The sequence below is a fragment of the Mastacembelus armatus genome, chromosome 5 (genome assembly GCF_900324485.2).
Source record: "Mastacembelus armatus chromosome 5, fMasArm1.2, whole genome shotgun sequence".
Lineage (NCBI taxonomy): Eukaryota > Metazoa > Chordata > Actinopteri > Synbranchiformes > Mastacembelidae > Mastacembelus > Mastacembelus armatus.
The window spans coordinates 19683252-19706790 of record NC_046637.1 but is presented as its reverse complement, the minus strand read 5'-3'; the positions used below and the strand labels follow the sequence as shown (position 1 = coordinate 19706790).

At 40.5% G+C, this 23539-nt stretch overlaps 1 protein-coding gene across 2 annotated transcripts in view; it reads right to left on the bottom strand.

Annotated features, from left to right (window-relative positions):
- pdzrn3b (PDZ domain containing RING finger 3b) overlaps positions 1-22917 on the bottom strand; it is an 87600-nt gene extending 64683 nt beyond the window's left edge. The window contains exons 1-3 of one of the 2 annotated variants that reach the window (XM_026307955.1): positions 22084-22917; positions 16388-16474; positions 14425-14532 (exon numbers count right to left, since the gene is read on the bottom strand). In XM_026307955.1, the coding sequence (XP_026163740.1) occupies positions 14425-14532; positions 16388-16474; positions 22084-22797 (909 nt within the window). In that variant the 5' untranslated portion in view covers positions 22798-22917. The remainder of the gene's footprint in view (positions 1-14424; positions 14533-16387; positions 16475-22083) is intronic. The other variant, XM_026307956.1, reaches the window with a different exon arrangement.
- Positions 22918-23539: the final 622 nt, after the last annotated feature.

Here is a 23539-nt window from a genome sequence, read left to right as displayed (position 1 = left end):
ATTCACATTCAGTCCCTACCCCTCAGGTCCAGACTTAATATTTAGCTCCACAATTCCATATTTGGACACACCGACAAGAAGAGAAGCATCAAAACCACTGAGCTGCATTTTTTCCTTAGAGAGTCATACTTGATTAATCAGAGGTTGGAGGAAGAGAGAATAAATGTGTGCTCAAGATGAGGAGAGAACCATCTGAGAAAACAGTGGAAGAGACACTGAAGGCTGAGGAGAGAGAGTGTGAGCCTTTCAAAGTCAAAAATGGCTACTTGTCATTTCAGCACGACTGCGGCGATTGCTCTTGGAAAAGGCAAACCAGGAGAGTTATTTCATTGCTCCTCTCTGCTGAGTGAGTGGAGTCTCCAGTCTGGCCCCCTAGAGTTTCTGCATCATGTAATTTAATTCATGGACCACAAAACACAGCGGAGAGGCACTCTAAAAGGACCAAGGCACATAACCACAACTGCCATTTACAAATGATGGTGATTTTTGTGTGTTTTTACTGCCAGACAAATGAGTGCAAAAGCCTCTAAGAAAACATTTCCAGTGATTGTAAGAGCAAAGTGAATCCAATTTTAGTGTATAAACAAAGTTCTCGAACATGAGTTTGCTGTGAAATCTTATAGTTAGCCCTTGCTGTAAAAGTACAAGTGGTGGCCCTTTTAAAGCCCTTGACCTTATAGTGTTGGTGTGCATTTCTCACCGCAAAAAGGTGACGATTTGTTTTTCCATCCCACAGAGCCATGTCTTAGCTATTCTTAGAGACATTATGCCTACATAAATGGATTGTGAAAGCTACAGGAGTACAAAGGAAGACTTAAAATCAGCTTTGACTGCCAAGTCACACTACTTACAGCCATCATATGTAAGGCAGCATGTGATCTAGTTGAAAAATCGATTTACAAACATTTCATGGCATCATGAGAATACACTGCACTGAATTTGGGTAAAATTATGTTTTCCCAATGGATTATAACTCACGCTTCAATCCTGTGTCCATCTTCACAATAATGTTTTACCTGTCGTGCCATGTTAGGTGCTTTATGCTAATGAATTTAACTCTGTCAGTACAATGTGTCAACAGGGCCGCTGTGGATCAATGAAGGGCCCCAATTGGCCCAGTAATTAATTAATCTGCTGGTATAGTTAAAATGAAAACTTTAGCGTACTAGTAGTCACATAAAAATTAAAAAAAAAAACTTATTTTTATCTTTCTCAGTTTTTGAAATTATTTTATCCCTGGCATGAGCAAGACACATGGCTGGCCTGTGTGTCAGAGTGAAGTGAAACACTGAGGGAAGTTAGATAGGGTGCTGGGGGTGTGGCTGGGGGATGCGGGGTGGTAGTTCAAAAGCCTTGGCCCTCGTGTGTGAAGCTGTGCTCAATTCCCTGGTGAACACCCAGGCTGACATCTGATTACCTCCATCCTGGTTAGAGGCTTCTGTGAGTCATGTCAGAGGAAGGTCATACATGAAAGAGACGTTTGATCAGAACTCGGTGAGCCTGCCCCTAATGTACATGCTTACATAAATATTGACTGGATTTTGATGGCCATGTAAATTGTTCAGTGTTAGAAAAGCAGAAAGATAGTTGTAGCACGCTTGACGGAGTCCTTTAAGCTTTCAACATGTTTGAAAGTGTTGACTTTTGCCACTTGATGAATCACTCTCCCTTCAAAGAAATCCCATGATAATGAACTGTGTTTGCCCACTTGAATGGATGTGTAGCTTACATGCTGACGTCCACAGTTTTAACGCAGCTTCAAGCAAGAGAAAAACCAAACCTCCTTGTTTAACACTTGCAACAGGATAGTGATCGATGAGAAAGACATTTGTCTAGACACATTTTGAAGGAGCCTTCAGAAGGTAGGCTCAAGTAAGGATTTGTATATTTGTCTAAAAACCTGCCTGACGACTGCTCTGTGACAAATGATGCTGTGCAAACGAACTTAAGAGCAGATAAAGATGTGCTTGTGTTGTAAAGTTCTGCCTGAGATGAGCTTCAGATGACAGTGATGGTGGGAAAAGCACGTCTATTGTTGTTCACATCCAGCCACTCTGCTCGGTAAGTCTTTCAACAAAAGGTCGCAAAGCACAGCACATTTGGTTCAGATCAGTAAGGTCATGACCCGCACTGGGTTTATTTGGACCTTTGCACCAAAATAATCACAGGGCTCTGACTCTGCTGTGACAGACATTAACAGTCTGGAACCACTTTCTAACCCCTACCTGAAACATAACTGAACTTACAGGCTAGTCGGTGCCACGAGCATTTCCTAATTATTGTTTGAATTATGTGAGTTCTGGAAGAGGAAATATTTCTTACAGGAGGCAAAATGTTTTTCTGGGGGCAGGAGAGTATGTCAGTATAATGCTCTGCGGTTGTGGTTTGTCTGCAGGAGCAAGCTGACTACTTGGAGGTAAGGGACTGGGAGGAGGTCCAGAGAAGCTTTCATTTTGCTTAACTTATACCTTTAGGTACAGAATTTAGACAGACATGTGGTTCTTACATCCACAGCAAGTTTAACATGTGGTGATAATGTTCAAAAATATTATGGTAAGCATCAAATTTAGTAGCTATTAAAAAGTGAGGGCAAATTGTGGCACATAAAATAAAAAGAGGACGATACAATGTTGACAGAAAAGAGCACAGATCTGGACATTCAGCCGTAGGAGAGTTTGCACTGGGTGCAGTATTGGCCCCATGTTTTGAAGGCTGTTGTCTGTGAACAGATTGAGGTGCAGCCATACTGTTCAAACAGCACCAGCTCAGACAATCAGATAAAGGCCTTGTCTTGATATGCCAAGGGACAGCTGGGAGAGGGCTTACATTTCTTTGGCTCCTGTTCAGGGAATCTGAGTCGTGGAGCACGACACACACCCTTTACCTGAGATACCTTATTTACATCTTCAGTCCCAGTGTAAAACAAAAGCTGTGGGGGGGAAACAAAAACTTGAGTAAATGTTTTTATTTTTTCTGCTAATAATGTCAAAGATTCAACTGGTCTTGTGTGTTTTTATAAGTCCAAAAATAAAGAGCCTTGTGTAGGATCTGGTGTGTGTGGAAGCCACCTGAGCAGTCAGCATGCCTTTGCTGAGAGACAGCAGCTGTTGGCCTGATATAGCATGGCTAAAGAGTGCAGAGAGGCCGCAGTGTAAAAAACCAGCCTTGTGCTTTCACAGGCTCGCTCTCTCCAAGAAAGACCACAGGTAGTTTTATTTGATGATGGCAGCGGAAAAATAAGGACATTCTTGTTCTTGCTCTAGCTAGTGGTGCAAAAACTCTGGGATGAAAATGAACAATGATAAATTTAAAAGGATTTCAAAGCCAGACAGAGTGATGCTGTTTTCCCTTTACTGTGGACCAATTCAGCTTTATCTGCACCAGTCCTGCTTCAGGTGCCTGAATTCCTGAGCTCTCATATTTTCCATGTTGTTTTTTGTTCCGTTATCGCCAAGTCTGCGTGTCCTGGCAGAATAAGGCTAGATGATGCCAAACGATAGGAAAACAAAAGAAAGAGATATCTGGTGTAAATCTAGGTTTTTGTTTTTTTTTTTCCCCAGAGATAGACGTGACCTTGTGTTGTAGTAAAGCTAGACAGAAGAAGTCCAAAATTCAAGGAGGGTTAGGTGAATTAACCCCAACTGTAACCAACTGTGACACTGGTCCGAACCCTGACCGTCAGTAGAAGAGAAAAAGCCTTTTAAAAAATACATTACATAATATTTTATTAATAAATTCGCACAACCAAATTTTTTTTCAGATAACCAGAGATTAAAAATATTGCCTGTAGCAGTTACATGATTGCATTTTACTTCTGTGTTTTGACCTACGCTGACTTATGAATGTACACTTCAGCACTCAGCAGGAGAAAATGCTGCCTGCCTTATTCCACAAAAAGTTTCCATCTTCTTTCTTGGCACTTGTAGTCTCCTTCCATTTATTTTCAGGGTAAACTGTCACAGAAGAAGGGAGTGTGGAAACTGTAGTGACAAAAGGCTTAATTTCTCTGTATTTAAAAGCAAGCCTAAGGGCTTATAACGTTATGAGCATTAAAAAAAGAGCCTACAATGGGCTTACAAAGGCCTATTGTCCAGCCAAGATAGGCATGACGCTAGAGACATTAGATGTTAAATTACATTTCTTTTTCCTTTCCCGGCCTTCTTCTGCTTTCTTCTTTCAGACTGCTGTTTTCATAAGATGGCAAGGAGGGAAAATATTCTCTTTCAAGTTAGCTGGGAACGCTTACTCAGGGGGATATCCTTTACCACCTGCACATATCAATCACACATTTGGCCAAGTGCTCTGCTAGAATACTGAGGGAAGAAGGGGGGGAAAAAAAAAAAAAAAAATCTTCTTGGATCTCACTCCAGGGTACAGACAAAATGGCTGCAACTGTCCGTCTGCTGGCATACCTCACTAAAGGTACATATTTTTGCTGAGGTTTTAATCAAAGCACCCTTCTGTTAGCAGGGAGTACAGGTATATTTATTGACACCTTGGCGTTGACCTTGGCAGAGGGCTCTGTGCTCTCGGTCGGTGGTCCTGGCCTTCTCCTGAGCCTGCCAGTTATTTTCTCTGCCTAAGCACTATCGTATGTCATAATCTACATGAACTTGTAGCAAAACCTATTCAACTCCAGGTACAAGGTGTACCATTTTTTAGGGGGGGGGGACTTAATGCCCAATGGAGCAGCATGAATGGAAGAGACAATTCAACAAACACATGCTTTTAATAAAATTGTTTTACAGAACTGAAAGCTCCTGCTAAAACTACATAACCGAAAAGATTCTGACTGAATAGAGTGATGCCAAATTTACAGCAACTTCTTTCAAAATGTCCACAAACATTCCAGCGAAATGACAACCCATACAGAACATGTGGCATATGTCACTGCTTACATACAGGTGCAGTCAAGTGCACACTTACAGGATGAGCACATGTATATTCTCAGAAAAAGAGGAGTATAGGGAGAGAGAACACTTTACTTCCTAGTATAAAATAACTCACCCTCCAAGGGGAGTAAAAAAAAAAAAAAAAAAAATTAAAATAAAATAAGATATGAAGAGAGGATGTCTGAGCGAGGTGCCTGCAGAACATCTCTCTCTCTTTTCCTCCCTGTCCATGAAAGCTTGCTCAATGAGCCGGCTCTGACCATTCCTCCAGGCTGTTTGTCAAAAGGGAAGAGGAAGTCTTGAATGAGACAGAGAGGTAACACTTGAAAGGGAACATCTCTCTCAGGGGAACAAGAGAAAGGCCAGAGCAAAGCGGCGTAACAGAGATGGAGAACCACGCTGATGAACAATGTTTTCTATTTGCACACATTTGCATGAGAAAAAGCGGCACAGCGGCCGCCAGTTCCACTAGTTGGCTGCTGCATGGAGGGGAGCTCTCACCCTTTTCATGAGAGGCTGTGAAGAATAGAAGCGGTGGTGTCTTTAGGATTAGTCAGTAGAATGAGGAAAACATTTTTTTTTTTATAAGCGTTACTAGCATTTCATTTCTTAGTTGTGGCCAATCAAAGCCAGGCCAAACATGGGCAACAACTAGTTCCTAACATTCACTATACAGCGAGAGGATGTTCAAGATGTTAAAAGTTAAACCAGAGCAGGTGTTCATATCAGTTATGCACTGCGAGACTACTGTACATAAATATGTAAAGTCAAGGCACATGTGCAATAGTTATCTCAATAAAATGTGTGTTGATATAGTCCAATTAGCTCAGATATTACTGAACATCTGTCATGTACAAGAGGGACAATTATGTACGGTGACGCCAACCCCGTGTGTTTTGCATCTGTTAAGTCCTAATGGAGCCTTACAAAATGAAACCTAACATCTGCTGGCGGCAGTATGGCAGTGGCCACAGTGCTGGAGTATGCACAGCCTGGTTAGTCTTTTTTCAGGACAGCTTCAGACTTGTTGTGAAGGTCAGACTTGCACTTGAATGTTGCATTTTCCTGTTATGCAGCAAAACAATGTGACAATTGTTGAAGTAAGTACATTTTGTGTTATGTAAGAATTCAGTTAATTTTAAGCCAAATGGCCTATGTTGTTTGGAACAGAAGAAGTTAGGGACCATAAACAAACAATGGGTTGTACATAGGAAATTAGCTGTAGATCAGTAAAGTACCTGCCAAATAAGCAAGTAAAATATACCATGAGAGAATATATTTGGGTGGAAAATTTGTAACAAAAACATTTCTCGTAACAAAAATATGGCAGCATACACACTTTTCACTTACAAGGTCTATTCAAACATACTTGTGAAATCATTTGTGGTAATAAATAGGCAATTCAATGGCTAAATCATTATTCACATTAATCAGAATTGTCAACAATGACTGATTATCTACATCACATGATTAACAGTGAGTTGAGATTCAATGATTACAGAGCTTTGGGAAAAGCAATGGAGTCCAACATCTCCCTGTAATGATTCCATATGCAAGGAACACACGTAGACTGTGGCATTTTGGCCAATGATGGATCACACAATGTCACACAAACAATGTCACCATCAACCCATAATGTAGTGTCTGCTGCCAACAAGTGAGAGATGGAATCTGTGTAATAATCCCCCCCCCCAAAAAAAAACTCAAACCTGAGTGCATCATTATAATGTTGGCAATGGTCATAAAATCAACGCACAAAAAAATCCAGTTGTGTCAGAAGTGATACAACTATATACTTTATTTAACTGAAATTATACAAAAATGCTTCCCAGGAAAACAATAATTCCAAGAATAAAAATGGAACAATAACCATCTAACAAACAAATCTGCATGCATGTCAACATCTTGTGATTTATTCTTAAGTCTGCCACTGAGGTTGGCAGCTTGTTTCTCCACTTAATTGATTTCCCTGCATGGAGCATTGTCTCAGTTACCTCAGTCTCCATTTAGTTTTTATGCTTGCCATAATGCCCCTATCTATCAGCTGTAAGTGGAATAAACTGCCTCTTATACAGACCTGATGTTAGGCGCTCTTAGTTTATTTGACAAAATTACCAAAGTGAAGTATTTTATTATCTCAAGTCACTTCTATCTGTTTCAAAAGCTCAGACAAAGATTAGTAAGAAAAGCCTTGAAGATTCTTGGCTCCTCTGGAGGACAAAGGAAAGCTTTACAACTTCTTAAATTCAGTAACACAGAGTTTTAAACTGTGGTATACATAATGGAGGATAAATCTAGTGAAAACTGTCAACACTTTCATTAAGGCACTGGTTTCAGAATTGTGCCACTGTTTCCCATTTCTGTTTTGCTCCCTAGAGAGAATCATGCTGTGATCATTTCAAATATTGTGAAAGCTACATTGACATGCTGTGCTACTTCAGTGACGTTACAGAAACTTTTCAGTAGCTGTGGTTTGAAAAGAGTAAGACGAGACCGTAGTGCTGACATTTAAAAGTTGTCAGTCTCACTTACGGTTGGTTGATTTGGTATTTTTGTAACTAAATGCTGAATCTATTAGCAAATCTGTTCCCAATGTATTTTTTGTCTGTAATCAATTTATTCTGACAGCTTTAATATTTTTATTTGTAAAATATAAAGCTGCAATAGTGGATATTTTACTATTCCGTACTCACATGACAACTAGACAATACCAAATGAAAAAAATAATTTGATTTCAAGAAAAAAAAAAAAAAAAGCAAAAAACTATGACGTCCATGACAACTGATCAACCTGTAAATTCAGACAGACTGTATCAAAAGCTCCAGAACAAAAACTGAATGTGGTGTTGGTGAGTAGCATTTTGTCAAAGGCTGTTTCCAAGGTCAGAAAGAAACTTTAAAGCTCAACTTTCTAATTGCTGTAGGATCATGCGAATTTTGACGTCAAAAGTTGTTATGTCCAGAAGCAACAATAACCCATGGCTTTACTGGATTACTGCATGTTTTGGTTCGTTTCTTTGGCGTAATCATTGTGACTTAGACTGAGACCAAATGTAACAAGGGAATTTTGCTGTTTTGTACAAGTTCCAAAGTCTATTTGATAATTTCAGTAGAAAAATGATACACTTTTCTCCAACCATTATATATTGTTGGGAATATGTTTTCTGTGTGTGTGTGTGTGTGTGTCATGGCTTCAAACTTTTTGTCTTGGGAATTCAACCAAATGGAAACACACTTGAGTCAAGACTTCTGAATCAGGATCTGCTCTGCTAGAGAGAGACAGACAGGGGTCGAGAGAGGGTGGGCCATGATTAACACACTGCAGTCAGGATGCATTTCAGAGGGGCACTGGGAGGAAACGACGGACCATTACAGCACAAATAAGGGTCCGTTAATCAGCCTATTAGGGTTTAATTGAGGGTAGTTAATCAGGAGTTGGTGGGCAGCCTGTGCTTGGGGGTCAGCGGCTGACACAAGAAGTAGCTAGCAGAGCAACCTGAGCCGATCGTTGCTGATCTATTTACACCAGGACAATGATTGATTGGCAGAAAAATTAGCCTTAATTACACCTGCCTATTTCTGTCCCCTTTAAACCTTTTTAAAGCCATAAATTAAACCACTAATGTCAATGAACGAGGAACCGGTTGAGTCTGTGTTGGAGCAGAGCAAACACATTTACTGTAGGCCCAGACTGTATGTCTCCACAAAAATCATCAAGCACTGGCTCGCCTTTGAGGACGTAAGCTGTTTAAACTGAGTGGAAAATACAATATTCTGTGTGTGGTGAGGGACAGAGACAAAAGCAGCCTTCTGGCTGGAGCGAGGCATAAGCTCACCTCACACCATCTCTAGACTCCACATCTTAAAATTCTTTTTTTTTTTTTCCCCCCATAAGGAGTGGTGGAAAACAAAGATGTGCTTGTCCTCGCTTCTTAAAACCTGCTTTGCATAGGGCAGCAGCTACCACCAGAAGCTGATTATGAACTCTTTAAAGTTAGACTTGATTTAATGTCCTGCTCCTGTCTGAGCTGGACCACGGGGTACAAGAATGTGGCTCGCTACTAGGATTGGCCCACTTAGCCTGAGGTGGATTCGTCTTGTCTAGAACCAGACAGGAGCAACAGAGCAAGGCCGCTGGGGAGTAAACATGCTGCTTGCACAAGGGCCAAAATCCAATAAAGGGCCTGACAAAGACCTGCTTCTTGCCTCAGAATGCCAAACAACATGTGATCCCCCTTAGGGAAATAACTTTGTCTGTTCCTCATAGCCCTCCAGGTCAGATATAATGCCTGGGGAACCTTTGGCACATGTCCTGCTGAGGATCCCATGTGCTGTGATGACTTATTAGTGACAGTAGGGTGGAGCCGATCTCACTGCTGTCATCTGAAAAAGTTTTTAGGTAGACAGATGGCATGACCTTTGTGCATGAAAACTAGCAGATTCTGTGACATTATACATACACACACACACACACACACACACACACACACACACACACACACATATATGTATATATATATATTTCAGATTTTTTCAGATTTCAGATCTTAAACACTGAAACTGAAAGTGCTGCAGTAAAATTACACTTAAGAGCAAAATTGTTTAACATGCTGTAAAAGACAAAGAACATTACTAAACACGAATCAGTTATAATGAAACTAAGCTTTTTGTCATTGCAGCCTTCCAGAAATGAGAGTATCTGGAATGTCTAAAAGGAAAAAGTGATGAAGCTAATTTAAAGCAAAAGGCACCTTCTTGATTCCAATTTTTTTCTCCCCAAATTGTTAAAATATCTCATTCCTTCTCGCCTTGGATGGCGGCCATGAAAACTGAATAAAGACTTATTGACATGCATGCTTTGGACCTGTCTCCAACACAGCTCAATTCACAATAGTCACTACTAAGTGGGGTCTGGCTGTGTTTTTAGCCCTTTTGTCTTGGTGACTTGATACTGAAGTAACTGAGGTGAGGTTTGTAGTGTTTTAGTAGCTCATGGTGGGTAACCTCACAATTCACAACCTACATCTAGTGACAAGTAAAATGAGAAGTGCTGCATATACATGTATTAAATACAGATGTGTAATTATCCTTGACAGGTTGAGATAAAAGACATTATTTTGCAGCGTTAACGAGATAAACAACCTTTTTTCCTCGCGTTTTAAACATATACAATGGAGTGAACATTCACCACAAGGCCAAAGCCCATTGATTCTTTGATAATTAGTATAAGCCGTAGCACTATGATCATGGGAACAGGTTGAGCCAAACATAATAAGCTGATCTGGGAGTCTCATTAGAAACATTCAGTTTTATATCCTCCTTGCCAATAAAGTAGCTGTATTTAGAGCAGCCTAGTTTGCATTTCACACACGTTTGATCGTGACCCTTGGCATTTTTCCAACACATTCTCATACTGTTCCTCTGGCTAATCATGCAAAATACATTATTCATCACAAACAGGTTAAATGAACAGAGGTAACTGCCAGCCAATTCAGCTTGCATCATCTGTTACAAAACTGTGCACGCCTGCTATTTTGGGTCACATGGTAAGACACCTTGTCCTACGGGGTGGTTTGACGCTGAATGAAAATCTCCACATTTTAATCCAAATGGCATTCAATTTATATATTTATACCAACATCGTCTTAGTCGGGACACATTCCTGCCGGCTGGTCCTCCTACCAACTCAAAAACACACACGCACACAAACATGTCCCCCCATATTAAAACTGGCATCTCGCAATGTCAGTTTATTTTAAAGTAGCTTTTGCTGTTCGCCCTCTGCGACCTAAGAATGTTTGCTTAGATTTACAAGGCGACATTTACAACAGCAGCCTAGGAATCTCCATTCTCTTCCTATTTTCACACTGAGTAGTCCAAACAGAAAACACCCCCCCTTCACCCTGATAGCTCAGGCTACAGCCACTCTGGGACTGTCACATTGGCTTAGTTGTATTGCACAAGCAAAACGTATTGACTGAAAGAAAAAAAAAAAAAAAAAGAATAATACTCAGCAACAAACTCTTACTGGACTTCCCACAATACTTAATGTTAAGTAAGATAAGACAAAATGTTGGGATCACATTGACCAATAAATCAATCACCAATCTGAAGACATGATTAAAGAATAAGCTCTGGGCCTTCATGCCAGACCAATCTTTCCGGTAAACTGAATCAGAACTTATTTATCAAATCCCACCTGCAAACATGGGCAGATCCTGACCAGAGTGCTAAGATTTTTCAGCTTGCAGATGGGCTAGTGAAAGCAAACAAAACTCAAGGTTTTTATGAGAAAAATGTCTGGCTGAACAAGGAGGCATTCATGTGCTGATTCATACCAGCCTGTAGCTCAGTTAGAGGACAGCCATCTGCTATCACACTCCCCCGCTAAGAGCCTGTTATAGAAGGATGAGCTGTGGATCATCATGTACATGTTACATCCATATAGACTTACTGGAACTTACACCTCTACTACAGGAAGAGAAAACAACTCCATGGCTGTTGACAGCACTGTGGTTTTCTTCCTCCTCAGGTGAACATGCTTTTCGCTGCTCCATGTAATATGATTGTCCTTTCAAAACAGCGATCCTACAACAGGGTTATTCTATGTTTTGTGAATGGCTGTCAAAAATATGGGCCCAGTAGGGTTGAAAACCAAAATTTAAAGTGTTCAGAGAAAAACACAAACATTTTCCTTTCCAATGTAATAGAAAAACGAGTTTTGGCAGCTTCTGAGTAAGAGCTCAGTGGCACACATTTTTGACCAAAAAACAGCAACAGGACACACCCATTCCTAGACTTCAGGTCCGTTTTGTATTCAAAGTTAATAGATAGAGTATAGAGATAGATAGTTTTGGTTTCAGCAACGTTATTTTGTGCAGCACAGAGCTGTTTTCGGTGAAAAGGCAATACACACTGTACATCTACTGTGATCTACCTGCCCAGCACCAAATGATAAGTTAGCGACCACATTGGAGGATTTGGCACATGAAGAACCTTTTATTTTCTACAACAAAACTTTATAAGTTGATCGTGTGTGAGTGTATTTTACACATCACAGCTTTAAAAATGCAAAAAGGGTGCTTTCTAGCTGTAAAAATGGGTGACAACAGGTGGTTGACAGAATGTTAAAAAAAAAAAAATGTTGCCTTAAAGTTACATCTAAAATTTTTAAACTAAAAGACACTTTTCAACTTCAGTTGACAAGGGCATATGCAAACTTTATGCTTTCTCTGGGAATTCCAGCTTTTTCACTTTTACAATCCTTTCATGCTGAAGCTATTAGTGAACTAATGGATTAGCTGGCAGGCAGAATATTGACTGACAACTGTTCTTAGTTATTGATCTTTCACATTGTCCTCAAAAGTAATCTAAAGACATCACCTTGGGTTTAGGGAACCTTTGGGCTTACTGGAAGATTAAAAGATTAGTCTAAAAAGTAATTGACATTGACTGATGAAGAAATGAATTATTAGCTGCAATCCTAATCACAACAGAAAACATCCTTCTGGTTTTGCATGTTTCAGCCATTCTGAAACAATACAATAATATATAAAATAAATTAGATATAATATAATATATAGTAATTAATATTGTCCCTCCAAATATCATTAAGAAAATATTTCTGTGGCTGATTCACGACATGGCACTGATGTCATCATGTACTGTATGTGCTAAAACCTCCTGAGAGGTGTGATGACAAACCAGTGTTTGGTGGCTTCCGGTTCCAAGTTCCACACATGATGTTAACCAGGACAACGATTTGAGCTGTTGGTTTCAGCCCACAAGTTCAAACCATGAATGTGAAACTGCCTTTGGGCGTTCGGGATTAAATTTCTTTGAATCACTACTGTAAACCACAAAGTTCACAGACCCAATCACCCGAGTTTAAAGATGCAACCCACACAATTGAAAACATGTTGTTATGACATCGCATTTTTTAGTGTGGTCTGATAAACCATGACATGGAACTTTTTTTTTTTTTTTTCCTACTTGAACCAACTAACAAAGCAGGAGTCTTTCGAAACATGAACCACCTCCACTATCAGGTTTCCCACCTCATGAAAAGCACCAATGTGGAACAACAACTCTGAACTGTCTTGCATTTCTATTTCAATAGCTGAATGATTTATTTTCTTAGGTTTTGTCTAGTAATGCCTCACCTCTTGAAAAGAAAGGTCACTTAATAGGGTGTTTTTATCCCTCCTCAGGCTCTTCACATCCTCTCCGCTCATGTGTTTTCCTCTGAGATTCTGTAACTTCAGCCACAATAGCTTACAAACAAGACAAGCACAAGTGCAGCATTATCCTAAAGCAAAATCTGCACTTTTTCAGAACCAATAAAGAGTGAATGTCTATTTCAGCACTAAATCCTCTACGAGATACCTTCTCACTTCTCAAGTAACCAAATACAGCAACATCTGGCCCATTAACGTGATTCCTCAACCTTTCTGAGTTTACATATGCCCAGACCAACACATGAATCCAACCTCAGAAAAAAAGGCCCGCTACACATACATGCAAAGACACACTTCCACCCGTCCATGTTCATCTATATCACAGGAGCTTATCTCTCTTCTCTAATCAAGTTGTGGCCCATTTGGAAGTCCTCAGGTCACCAGAATCCATTGCTGGTTCAGCCTGTCCTTTGTTAGGGGATCTCATGACAAATCTCAAGTTGCGAAGACCTTTGAGACACTTCATTGTGTTATTCGAAGGGATTCGAACTGAGAACTTATCTGTCCTATCTTGGTTCTGGTGTAACCTTATTTACCACCTCATTAAAATCACAGCTCAAGGCTTGTGCCAGAGGACTTTTCTGTAACTAGTTAACATTGGACTGAATGATAGGATAGAGTGATCATCACAGCCCACGTCTGAGTTTTTTTTTTTTTTCCCTTGTAAACACTTTCCACAATCATCTCTTTGAGCAATGTACTGGTCAAAATGTGCTATGAGGAGATTTCATTGAGCTTTGACAATAAAGTCGGCGACAAACCGTATTTGTCATCTTGCAGCACGCAGTAATATACACTTGTAATTCACATAAACCTCTCTGCTCAATGGAGCCATTGTGTAAGATTCTGGTTGACAACTGTTCTATAAAAGCAACCTTTGTGATGCCCGGTTTTTCAATGCATCCCTTAAGTTGACCTCAGGGTGAGCTAGCCTTTCCACATGAGATTCTGTTTCAAGGCGAGAGGAGGATGCTACATGGCAGCTCTGTCACAAGGCATCTATCAGCTAGGAAGTGAACACAAGGGTCTTTCTCACTCTAAAGAACCAAAGACAGTCTTGCCTCAGGTTTATCTCAGCTTGTCTGTAGTGATACCCCACTTAACTGGAAGACGTATATGTTGAAACCTCTACAAGAACATCTACAGCTGACATAAAAGCACCAAATGTTAATGCTCACTCAATATGTCACGTCCGTTGTTTGCAGCTGCAGTTCAATTTTCAGAGGTCACTGTCATATAATCCAAGTTTGACACCAACTTCGGTATTTTTCAGCACTAGAGGTGTAGGCCACTTACCTCTGTTATTCTGTCCTGGATTTGAAGGCCTCCTTCCTTGTCAGCTGGGCCATTCTCAGTGATCTTGGATACAAAGATCCCTTCATTTGAAGTGTTGTCACTGTCATCCTGTGGAATAAATTGCAGTTATTGTCTGGAAAATAATAAAATGCTCAAATTGTCAGGGACAATAGGAGTGTGCACATTTTGACATCTTTGAAACCTAGCAGATATCTCAGCAAAAGAAGTGGTTGGAAAATTCAATAAATCTGTCAAGAGATTAAGACAAAAGGTCAGATCGCAAAAATAACGAAAAATGTACACTAACTGATCACAACAGTGATGCAGACACTGTTATTTGAGTGCCAAGGTTTAGACATATCCACCTCTGCCCCCAAGCCTGAACTCAAATGAAAACTGTCAAGCATATTGCACTAAATGGCACTGTGCTGCATATTTTCCAAAAGTAATTTACCAATTTTTACTGTCAGCAGCTTTCATAGGAAGCAGCAATTTTCTGAGGCGGATAACTCAAAATCTAAGCACATGAAACCAAAAATATCTGGAGGGCTGGGCACCGGTAGGGCTAAATGAAAAAAATATGCCTTTTTGTAATTTGGGTAATCTGACCCTTTAACGCTGCCCTTAAGTGTGGATTTAAGGGTTAACTTTAATTCCAGATGCTTCCGAAGCCTGAGGGTTGACCTAAATGTCGACATGCTGGAAGGACACAATATAGTTTGCATCCAACACTGTAGCCATGACCCTAGAATCAGAGCTGAGTTCAACTTAAAAAAAAAAAAAAAAAAATTTTCTGACATCTCTTAGCACTCTCTGAAGCCACAGGAAACATATTCCACACGCCTCGTGAGCCCCGCAACACAACTACACTTTAATGAGACACTTACAGAAACCACAGAAGCTGAACCCAATTAATAATTTCTGACCTGCTTCCTCTTACAGAGGGATCATTTGCTCACCTAAAAAAAAAAAAAAAAAAAAAAAAAAAAAGTTTACTGTTTTGTCATGTATATGCCTATCTTAAGATCTGTTGACAAACGAGAGGCCACAAAAAACCTGGTAGTTGATTTCTTTTCCAAAGCCATGCCAAGAATAGTCATGTCATGTGACACATAAGTGTCAAAGGTTACTGGAATATTAGCTATTTCTATTTTAATAGAGTTTCTTACTGTATATAGACATGACTTGAGGCTGGCAGGGAAAGCAAAAGCCAAGTCTTATATCCACTCTCTTGTTCTCAAGTTTGATACATGGGTTCTGTCACACCCGTGAGAAAGCCATGGACTAGGGTTCTTTTAAATCTTTCCATAGTTTCCTGCTATAAACAGTTTTACTGTGATAATCTATGTAGGCATCACTGTGGCTGTGGAAAAAGCCCTGTAACAGTTGTGTACAGTCCTGGTGAAACAGATATGAGGAGCACCATTTCAATGGAACCTGCAAAAAAGAAGCTCTATGTCTGGATGATAGAGTTGTAACCAGTGCTGAGACATTTCCAACCCTTCACTCAGCAGAGTGTGTGGCATCATTAATGACTTGCACTTCACAGCCTTAAGGCAGAAAGCATAGTGGCTGCGAAAGGATCAGGCCAGAATGAAAGACCCTTTCCTTTCCACTGTGTTTACCTCACCACCAAAATCCCCTCAATTAGAGACAAAACAACTGCGGTCAAAGCCATAATCCCAGATTTAACTCACATAAAAGTAATTATAGTTTTGTTTTTTTTTTCAATCAGTAATGCCAAACCCGCTAAACTGGACCAATACATAAACACAATAAAACTTAATAGATGGAGTCCACAGACTAGAAAGCACATGCGTCACTGTCTTAAGCTGTGACATTCAGTATGGAGAAGGCTTGTGATGCTTTAAGTATGTGCTGCTCTTTCCCTGGCTTGCACTATAACACTTGGCTATCACTGGGGGGGAAACTAAACCTCCAAGACGCTTAGCTTTCAACCTACCGCACATGGCCTTCCTCCTATGATGTTAAAACCCAGAGATCCGCCCTCGCGAAGTAGGACAACCGTCACGCTTTTAGTCTCGCCTTCCTACAGACAAACAAAGGAGACATGTAAGACGGCAGAAGGTTATTCATAATGACCTACTATTAATTTCAGGTGAGTGACACCATAACCATCAACCAAAAATTACATCACAATGAATCCATTTTATATCAAAATCGAAATAACAGCTGATGCTGGCAAATTCTACTCGGGTGTAACTCACCGATGTTAATTCTGTGAGTTACCGGCACAACAACAAAAACTAAATCAACTGTGCTCCTGCTAATAAGCACACGCCAGTATTATCAATGTTCATGCAAAAGTGGTTTCACCTAAAGGAAACATCACTCAGCAGTCAGCACTCAAAAAGTCTTAAAAAAAAAAAAAAAAAATGGTGGGTCTCTGTCTAAATAAATGGCTAGATAATTGCCTTATGTCAAACAAGACAAATAAGTGTAGAATTATGTTAGTTTGGTAGTTGGTGACCAAAAATAAGAGAGTAGGTGGCCTGAGTCGATGGAATGCCCTGTTTAAAGTACAAAAATAAATAAGTAAATAGATAAATACCAACAATTTACATAATTATATCTGCATATTAATGAGCAAGAACACCCTTGTAGATGTGGGCTAAATTGCTCAAATTCTCCATAGTCATTTAGTTAGAATTTGATCTCTGACTTTTTTCATTAGTTAAAAAACCTGCAGGATTGCAGAACTTTTGCATCATGAAAATGCTCGATATATGCAAGAGCTTGATTATGCTTAGAACAAATAACTTGTTTAGAACTATGTAGACCACAACACCAGGCCTGGATTTTAGGTTAAAGAAAAGAGCCACAATTTAATGGTAATTTGTAATGAGACACTTTCCTGAGACTGGCTCAACCCTAAACTTCACTATTTTCTGACACTTACAGAGCCCAAAGGCCAGAGGTCACCAGTTCAAAAAAAGAACTATCACCCCTTCCCGCCCACAAACTGTTGTTCTATGTAAATGAATACACCAGCGGACGTATTACTCAGTTGCAACATGACATGAAAACCTCTGGGAAACTTGCAGGGTCAGCTCTTAATCTGTTTTTAAAGCTGTACTTAGAGAGCAAGTTACGAGGTAACATCACTTCAGCTGCCGCTCCAGTATGCTGCTGCATAGTGGGCCTAAATATAAAGCAGATATTATTGGCATGTACAGTGTTCTGACTGCCATATAGGCTAAAAAGACCATCATGTGCATGTGAGGCAACGCTAGAATGTGTGCTCCTGCAACGTGTCACTGCGGCATTATCACATGTTTCCAAATTAAAGTGACTACAGCCATTAAGGTCAACAAAAAGACAGTCAGCCATTAAGGACAACCAAGTTGGATTTGAATAATAGAAGCAAAAGCAATCAGAGATTCCATCCACTTGAGTTATGCTGAATCTACCACAAGCTTCAAAACAAGTTGGCTGGATTTTAAAGGTGTTTTCAAATTTCATATGCAAAAGCCATTAAAATGAACAGAGAGTAATTAAGCAGCACATTTTCCACATCTGTGAACACTCTAGCCAAACTCTAAACTCTTATGAGATGAAGTGAATCTCTTCAGGAGGTTGTGCACTTATTAAAACATCAGGTATGCCGAGGTGATAAAAATAAAATGTCATTACCACTAAAAATGCAAAACATCATTTGGGGGCAAACACATGGGAGCTATGTTAAGTAAACAAACATTTAACAAAAAAACCTTTGAAAAAAAAAAGTATAAAAGAACAGGGCAGCTGAGGAAAGAAAGTAAACTGGCAGTCTGCTGCACACTGGTGACTTGGCACATTCATGGTGAGCCTTCAGCTCAGCACCAGTCACACTTTCCGAGTCTGTCCTCTGTCAAACCGTCTTCCCCTCTGTCTGGCTCTTAACATAGTGTGCCTAATTATAGTGTACATACTGTAATGCGGAGCGAAGAAGGAAAAAACTGATTCACGAGCTACTGGCCTCTGATCAAGAGGCAGAAACTCAGTGACATGGTCGTCTAAGTCATTTCAGCATGTGGAAGACATGGTAGATTTCAAATCAATAAAGATAAGCAGATTATTATTCAGTGTATGCATACAAAAGAAGGCTAATCAATTTTTTAAAGAGTTGCTATAAAATGAAATAGCCAGCAGTCACATTTTTAGTGTGTGGCTTTTATTTAAGCATTATCTGTCATATTCAATTGAAAACCATGTGCCAGATATATCTAATGGGGTAGATTATTATGTTCAATTATCTCAAAGATTCATGCTTTAAAATTAGTGCACAATTGATTGGCCACCTGATTATCCAGATCAAGTTCAATACAGCTTCAATTTGTTTGATGTCTTGGGATTTTGATGGATTCTCTTTATCGAATCAAGCGGTGCAAACACTGTCATCCATAGCAGCTAAAGAGGAGCTTGGTTCATAGCAGAGATCTAAGGCTAAATGGAAAGAGTGACAGCAACCCTAGCAGCCCTGAGGTGAACCAGAGCTGAGCTTTTTGCTTTTGCTTTGTTTTATTGCTCTTCCTGGCTCACTGAAGAAGTATAACTGGTGTTAGGACTATTATTGGAAACTTCAATCAGTTATTCCACATAGCCAGGTCATCTGGATCTCCCTCACAGTCACTCTCTGGTTATTAAAAGACGTTCAAATCCTCCATCTGGTTGAGGAGGCCTGAGCCGAGGAGTGAGGAGGACTGAAGAAAAAATTTAAAAAAAAAAAAAAAACTAAAGTCGGTTACCCATCAAACCTTGCATGAAATGATGGGTCTGAATTGACTCCTTGACAGTTATTTGAGGAACAAGTATGTCATAACAAATCTGCATTAGACTTTTCTCACCCCTGACATTTGAAATTGCGAAATACAGCTCGTAAACGGATGCACTTCATTTAGCTGTTTTCAGGTCCATAGTACTGTGGATGCTGGCTCACTAGCATGGCTTCAAAGGAACAGAGCCATCATAAATGTCATTACCTGGACTCCTCCTGCTATGACAAGTCAAAATATCCCCACCGAGAAAGATTTAATAGGCCAAAAATATAAGATAATCCAGTAACAACTAGGGTGTCACAGTGGGGCAGTAATTAGCACTCACAGCAAGGAGATTTCGAACCTGGGCCAAGGAGGCCCTTTCTGCATGGATTTTCTCCAGCTCCCTCCCACAGGTTAGATTAACTGGTGGCTTTAACTTGGCCAGAGATGTGATGAGTATGCATGTTTGCCTCCCTCTATGTGTCAGCCCTGATAGACTGACGGCCTGTCCAGGATATACCTCACCTCTCACCCAGCGTCAGCCGATCGAGACCTTGTACAGGATAAGCTGTAGAAATAATGGATAGATGATGACAGTCTAAGTTTTGATTAATAGTTGGGAGATGGATTTCACTCGATATTACCTCCACAACACTAGATAGATATGATGTATATAATCCAAGTGTATATTGATTTATATACTCTTCAATAATTCAGTTTACACTCTTTCATTTACCTTATGATGGAGATTTAAGGACAGTGAATTGTTGTGTCTCATTACTGAATAACAAACAATCACTATGTAATTGCTGCCTTGACGTTCATTCTTTTCTACACTGTTGGGACCACAGTAAGCCAAAGGGTTGCAGTGCAGACATTTGTTAGTTAAAAAGGCGAACAACTAACACGAGCAGTCACAGTCCGTCGACGTCCTCACACTACAGCGCTTACATTTTTGATGGGCGCGTGTCAGATACGTCATGACCCGCAAATCCAACCTAGGAGCCTTTAGCTGACGCAGTTACATCGTAACACCTGAAACCAGAAGTATGAATCCAGATTTGGTTATCTGAGAGAGTTTTCTCTCCTCCCACAGCAAATCCCACTTGTGACGCTCTGTTTCATACTGCCATGTCTGCACCGAGGTTCTCCCCAAAACAACCCTATTCACTGCTTGACTTTAAGCAGTGAAAGACACTTTCTAGAATAAAAAAAAAAAAAAAAACTGTCCAACTAACCACATCCACAAAACATTGTTTCGTCTCCTCCCAACCAGCTCTTGAGCCTATGTGGAACAGCTCCCTGTGTATGCTCAAGGCATGCCCAAGGAGGGGACTTTATTCCTTCTGTTTACACTGGGTTTCACCCAATGTATATCTCAGTGGTAGGACTGAGATGCTGCTGCCAAATGAACTATGATAAGCAGCTGTGCCACAGGCCCAGCAAACTTCTTTATACCAGCATGAGCGATTTCACCATTTCTCCGCATCCGTGCTTTTGATGCGCAAGTTACCCGTCTACCGGAACACATTTTGCTGGGAACAGAGTCCATAACGAAGAAATGAAACCACCAAGTGGATAAAAGAAAAACCAGACAAGAGTTAAATCCTTGATGTCACTTGTGTGACAAACTGAGTAAGAAACTTTACTGACAAAAAGTTAAGAGGTTCTAAAATTATTTAAGAGCAACATCCAAGTTCCGACACATTCAGACTTTTGTGTGTAACACAGTTGGTAGTGTGTGTCCAATCTGTGCAATTTGTAGTAGGCTGAGAGCTTCTCTTTCCTGCTCTTGGACTGATCTTACCGATTGCAACCTGACCACTCCCCTCTGCTGATCACAGCAGCAGTGCATCCACCATGCAATGATCCAATTCACTGACTGACATGAAGTTATGCATCTTTTATAATGTTGGGCTGTACAAAAAAAAAAAAAACAACAAAAAAAACATCTTTACACGTGAGGTTCCAGGGCTTTTTCTTTAGTGAGGACCTTTAAAATCCCACAGATGTCTATATATTTTCTATATTATATCTTTCAACACTGTAGGCGGAAGGGAATAGATAGAAATTGCTTCACAGTGTGCAGGATCCTCATAACATTGTGCTTTTTAAGGCCAATCAGTCACTCAGAGGTCCTTCAGGCATGGTTAAGGCACCTACTGATCCTTTGGGGTCATTAACTCATTATCTCTGCTCTGTCTATGATTTGGATGTGGGTTGATTGTTTCAAGGTAAAAGGTGAACATCTGATGACAGAAAGTCTCCAACAAGTGTGCTGAGAGCAGGCAACATAAATGGAACCTGGCTCTTGTTGTGTACAGAACTGCAGTAAATATTTGGCCCTCCCCCACTGCCTGCCAGCTGGCCACAGGCACAGCTGACATCCGTGTCTAAAAGCAGACGGTGAAGAAACAAACTCCTGAGAGCACTGAAGGACTCCTGGGAGAATCCTCAGAAAAATCTTTTTTAAAAAGTCTGACTTCCATTTTCATTTGAGAATGAGATCACAGCTGGAAAACTACTGACCCAAAGCAACATGGACGCCCAATAAAAACCAAAATCCCAGAGTGCAAGCAAATATGTTGAAAAAGATATTTTACAGCCTATGAAGCTGGCCCTTAAAAACATTTGTGCAGTAGAATGTCACTGAGGATGGGTCAAAATGAATATTACTGATATATATTTAATAGGTAGAAAATGTGTCTGTGTTTACACTCAGTATGGACTTCATTCAGAAATATGTATTTTAAGACATAGGTGCGTGTTTCTTGCAGTTTTGGTTTTATCTGATGTGACTCGGGAGAATTCAGATTTCCCCTCAGCAACAGGAAAACACAACTGTGGGATAAGAGAGAAACTTCTTGTTCTGTCTGAAAGCAGAAACTTTGCCGCTTACCTTGCAGGAGAAAGCCACGGTTTGGGTGAGGGAGTCGATCCTCTCGCTGTACTCGGTGAATTTCTTCTGATATTTCAGCGCTGTCATCTGCAGCTCACTGTGCACGGCGGAAAGTTGTGCCAGGAGTGACTTCTCCCTCTTGTTGGCTTTAATAGTTTGCTTCTTGAACTCTCTGTCCAGGCTGATGATTTTGCATTGCAGCGCGCTGTTGTGCGCCTTCAGGGCTCTCACGCAGCAGTGGCTGTTTAATTTCTGCTCTTTATGGATGAGCATCAACCCGCAGCCGTTCTCGCATATCCCCACCGGTCTGTGGTCGCACGTCTCCCGCATGTGAGCATCCATGTCCTTCAGGTTGAGCACCTCGTCGCATCCTTTATTCCTGCACTTTGCCGGGGAGTAGTCGCACATTTCGGCGTGTTCGGCCAGATGCTGCAGCTTCACTACTGCATCGCATCCCCTGGCATGGTTGTCACATTTGATGTCCAGCTTGAGGATGAGGTTTTTCAGAGGCAGGACGTGGTTCAGCTCTTTGGTGGAGATCCGCTGACATTTGACGGGGCAGCTGCTCTGCTGGACGACCCAGGGCAACACGCAGCCGGAGCAGAAGACGTGACCGCACGGAGTCGTCAGCGGGTCCTCCAGGACTTTATTGCATAAGTTGCACTTGAAATCCGGGTCCACGGTCCCTTTGAAGCGGTCCAGCTCGAATCCCATGGTTTTCCAAAGTCCGAATCCCAACTTGTGTACTCCCCACCCCCGCAGATCTGAGTCGGAGCAGTGGGGCGTTTTTAGCTGGTCATTGGTGGAGCGCTCACAGACAGAGTACAAGCTCTCCTCAGTATCTAAACTCCACTAATTGACCGAGACTTTTGATGCCTTCAGGTGCGCCTCGTACGCTAACACTTTGTAAAGTTTTGTAAACTTAAGGCGAAAGTAGACAAACTTTTTTTAACTTTTGAAACCGCAAAACACTTTGTTGTGCAATTGCAAAATGAAACAAGACATAATCTAGGTAATATACAGTTGCTAAAGGCTTTTTAAGGCACCTAAACTTTAGGCTTTAATTGTTAAAAATAAAAGTTAGTCTACATGTAGTTTATTCTTTAATATGCTACTGCAGATTTCATTCTCTGCTGATAACCCGCGATGCTTGGTCCCTGTCATCAAAAAATGAAATCTAAACTTTTGCACACTGTTCACAAGACTAGAACTGGTAAAAGTTACTATCCTGATAGTCAGTGAAGGCATCGTTCCTAGGGGCGCAAGTGTGGGGAAATCTTTTACCGTAACTACGATAATACCTGCGCATGTGACTTGAAACAGCATAAAAATGTTTTTCTGTCAAAATACAAGTTTTAGGCACAATAGACATTTTGTATGGTATTATTATACTCATGGGAGTGAGAGTCACTAATTATTTCAAAATATGTCAAGTACAACTTTTTGAGATTATTAT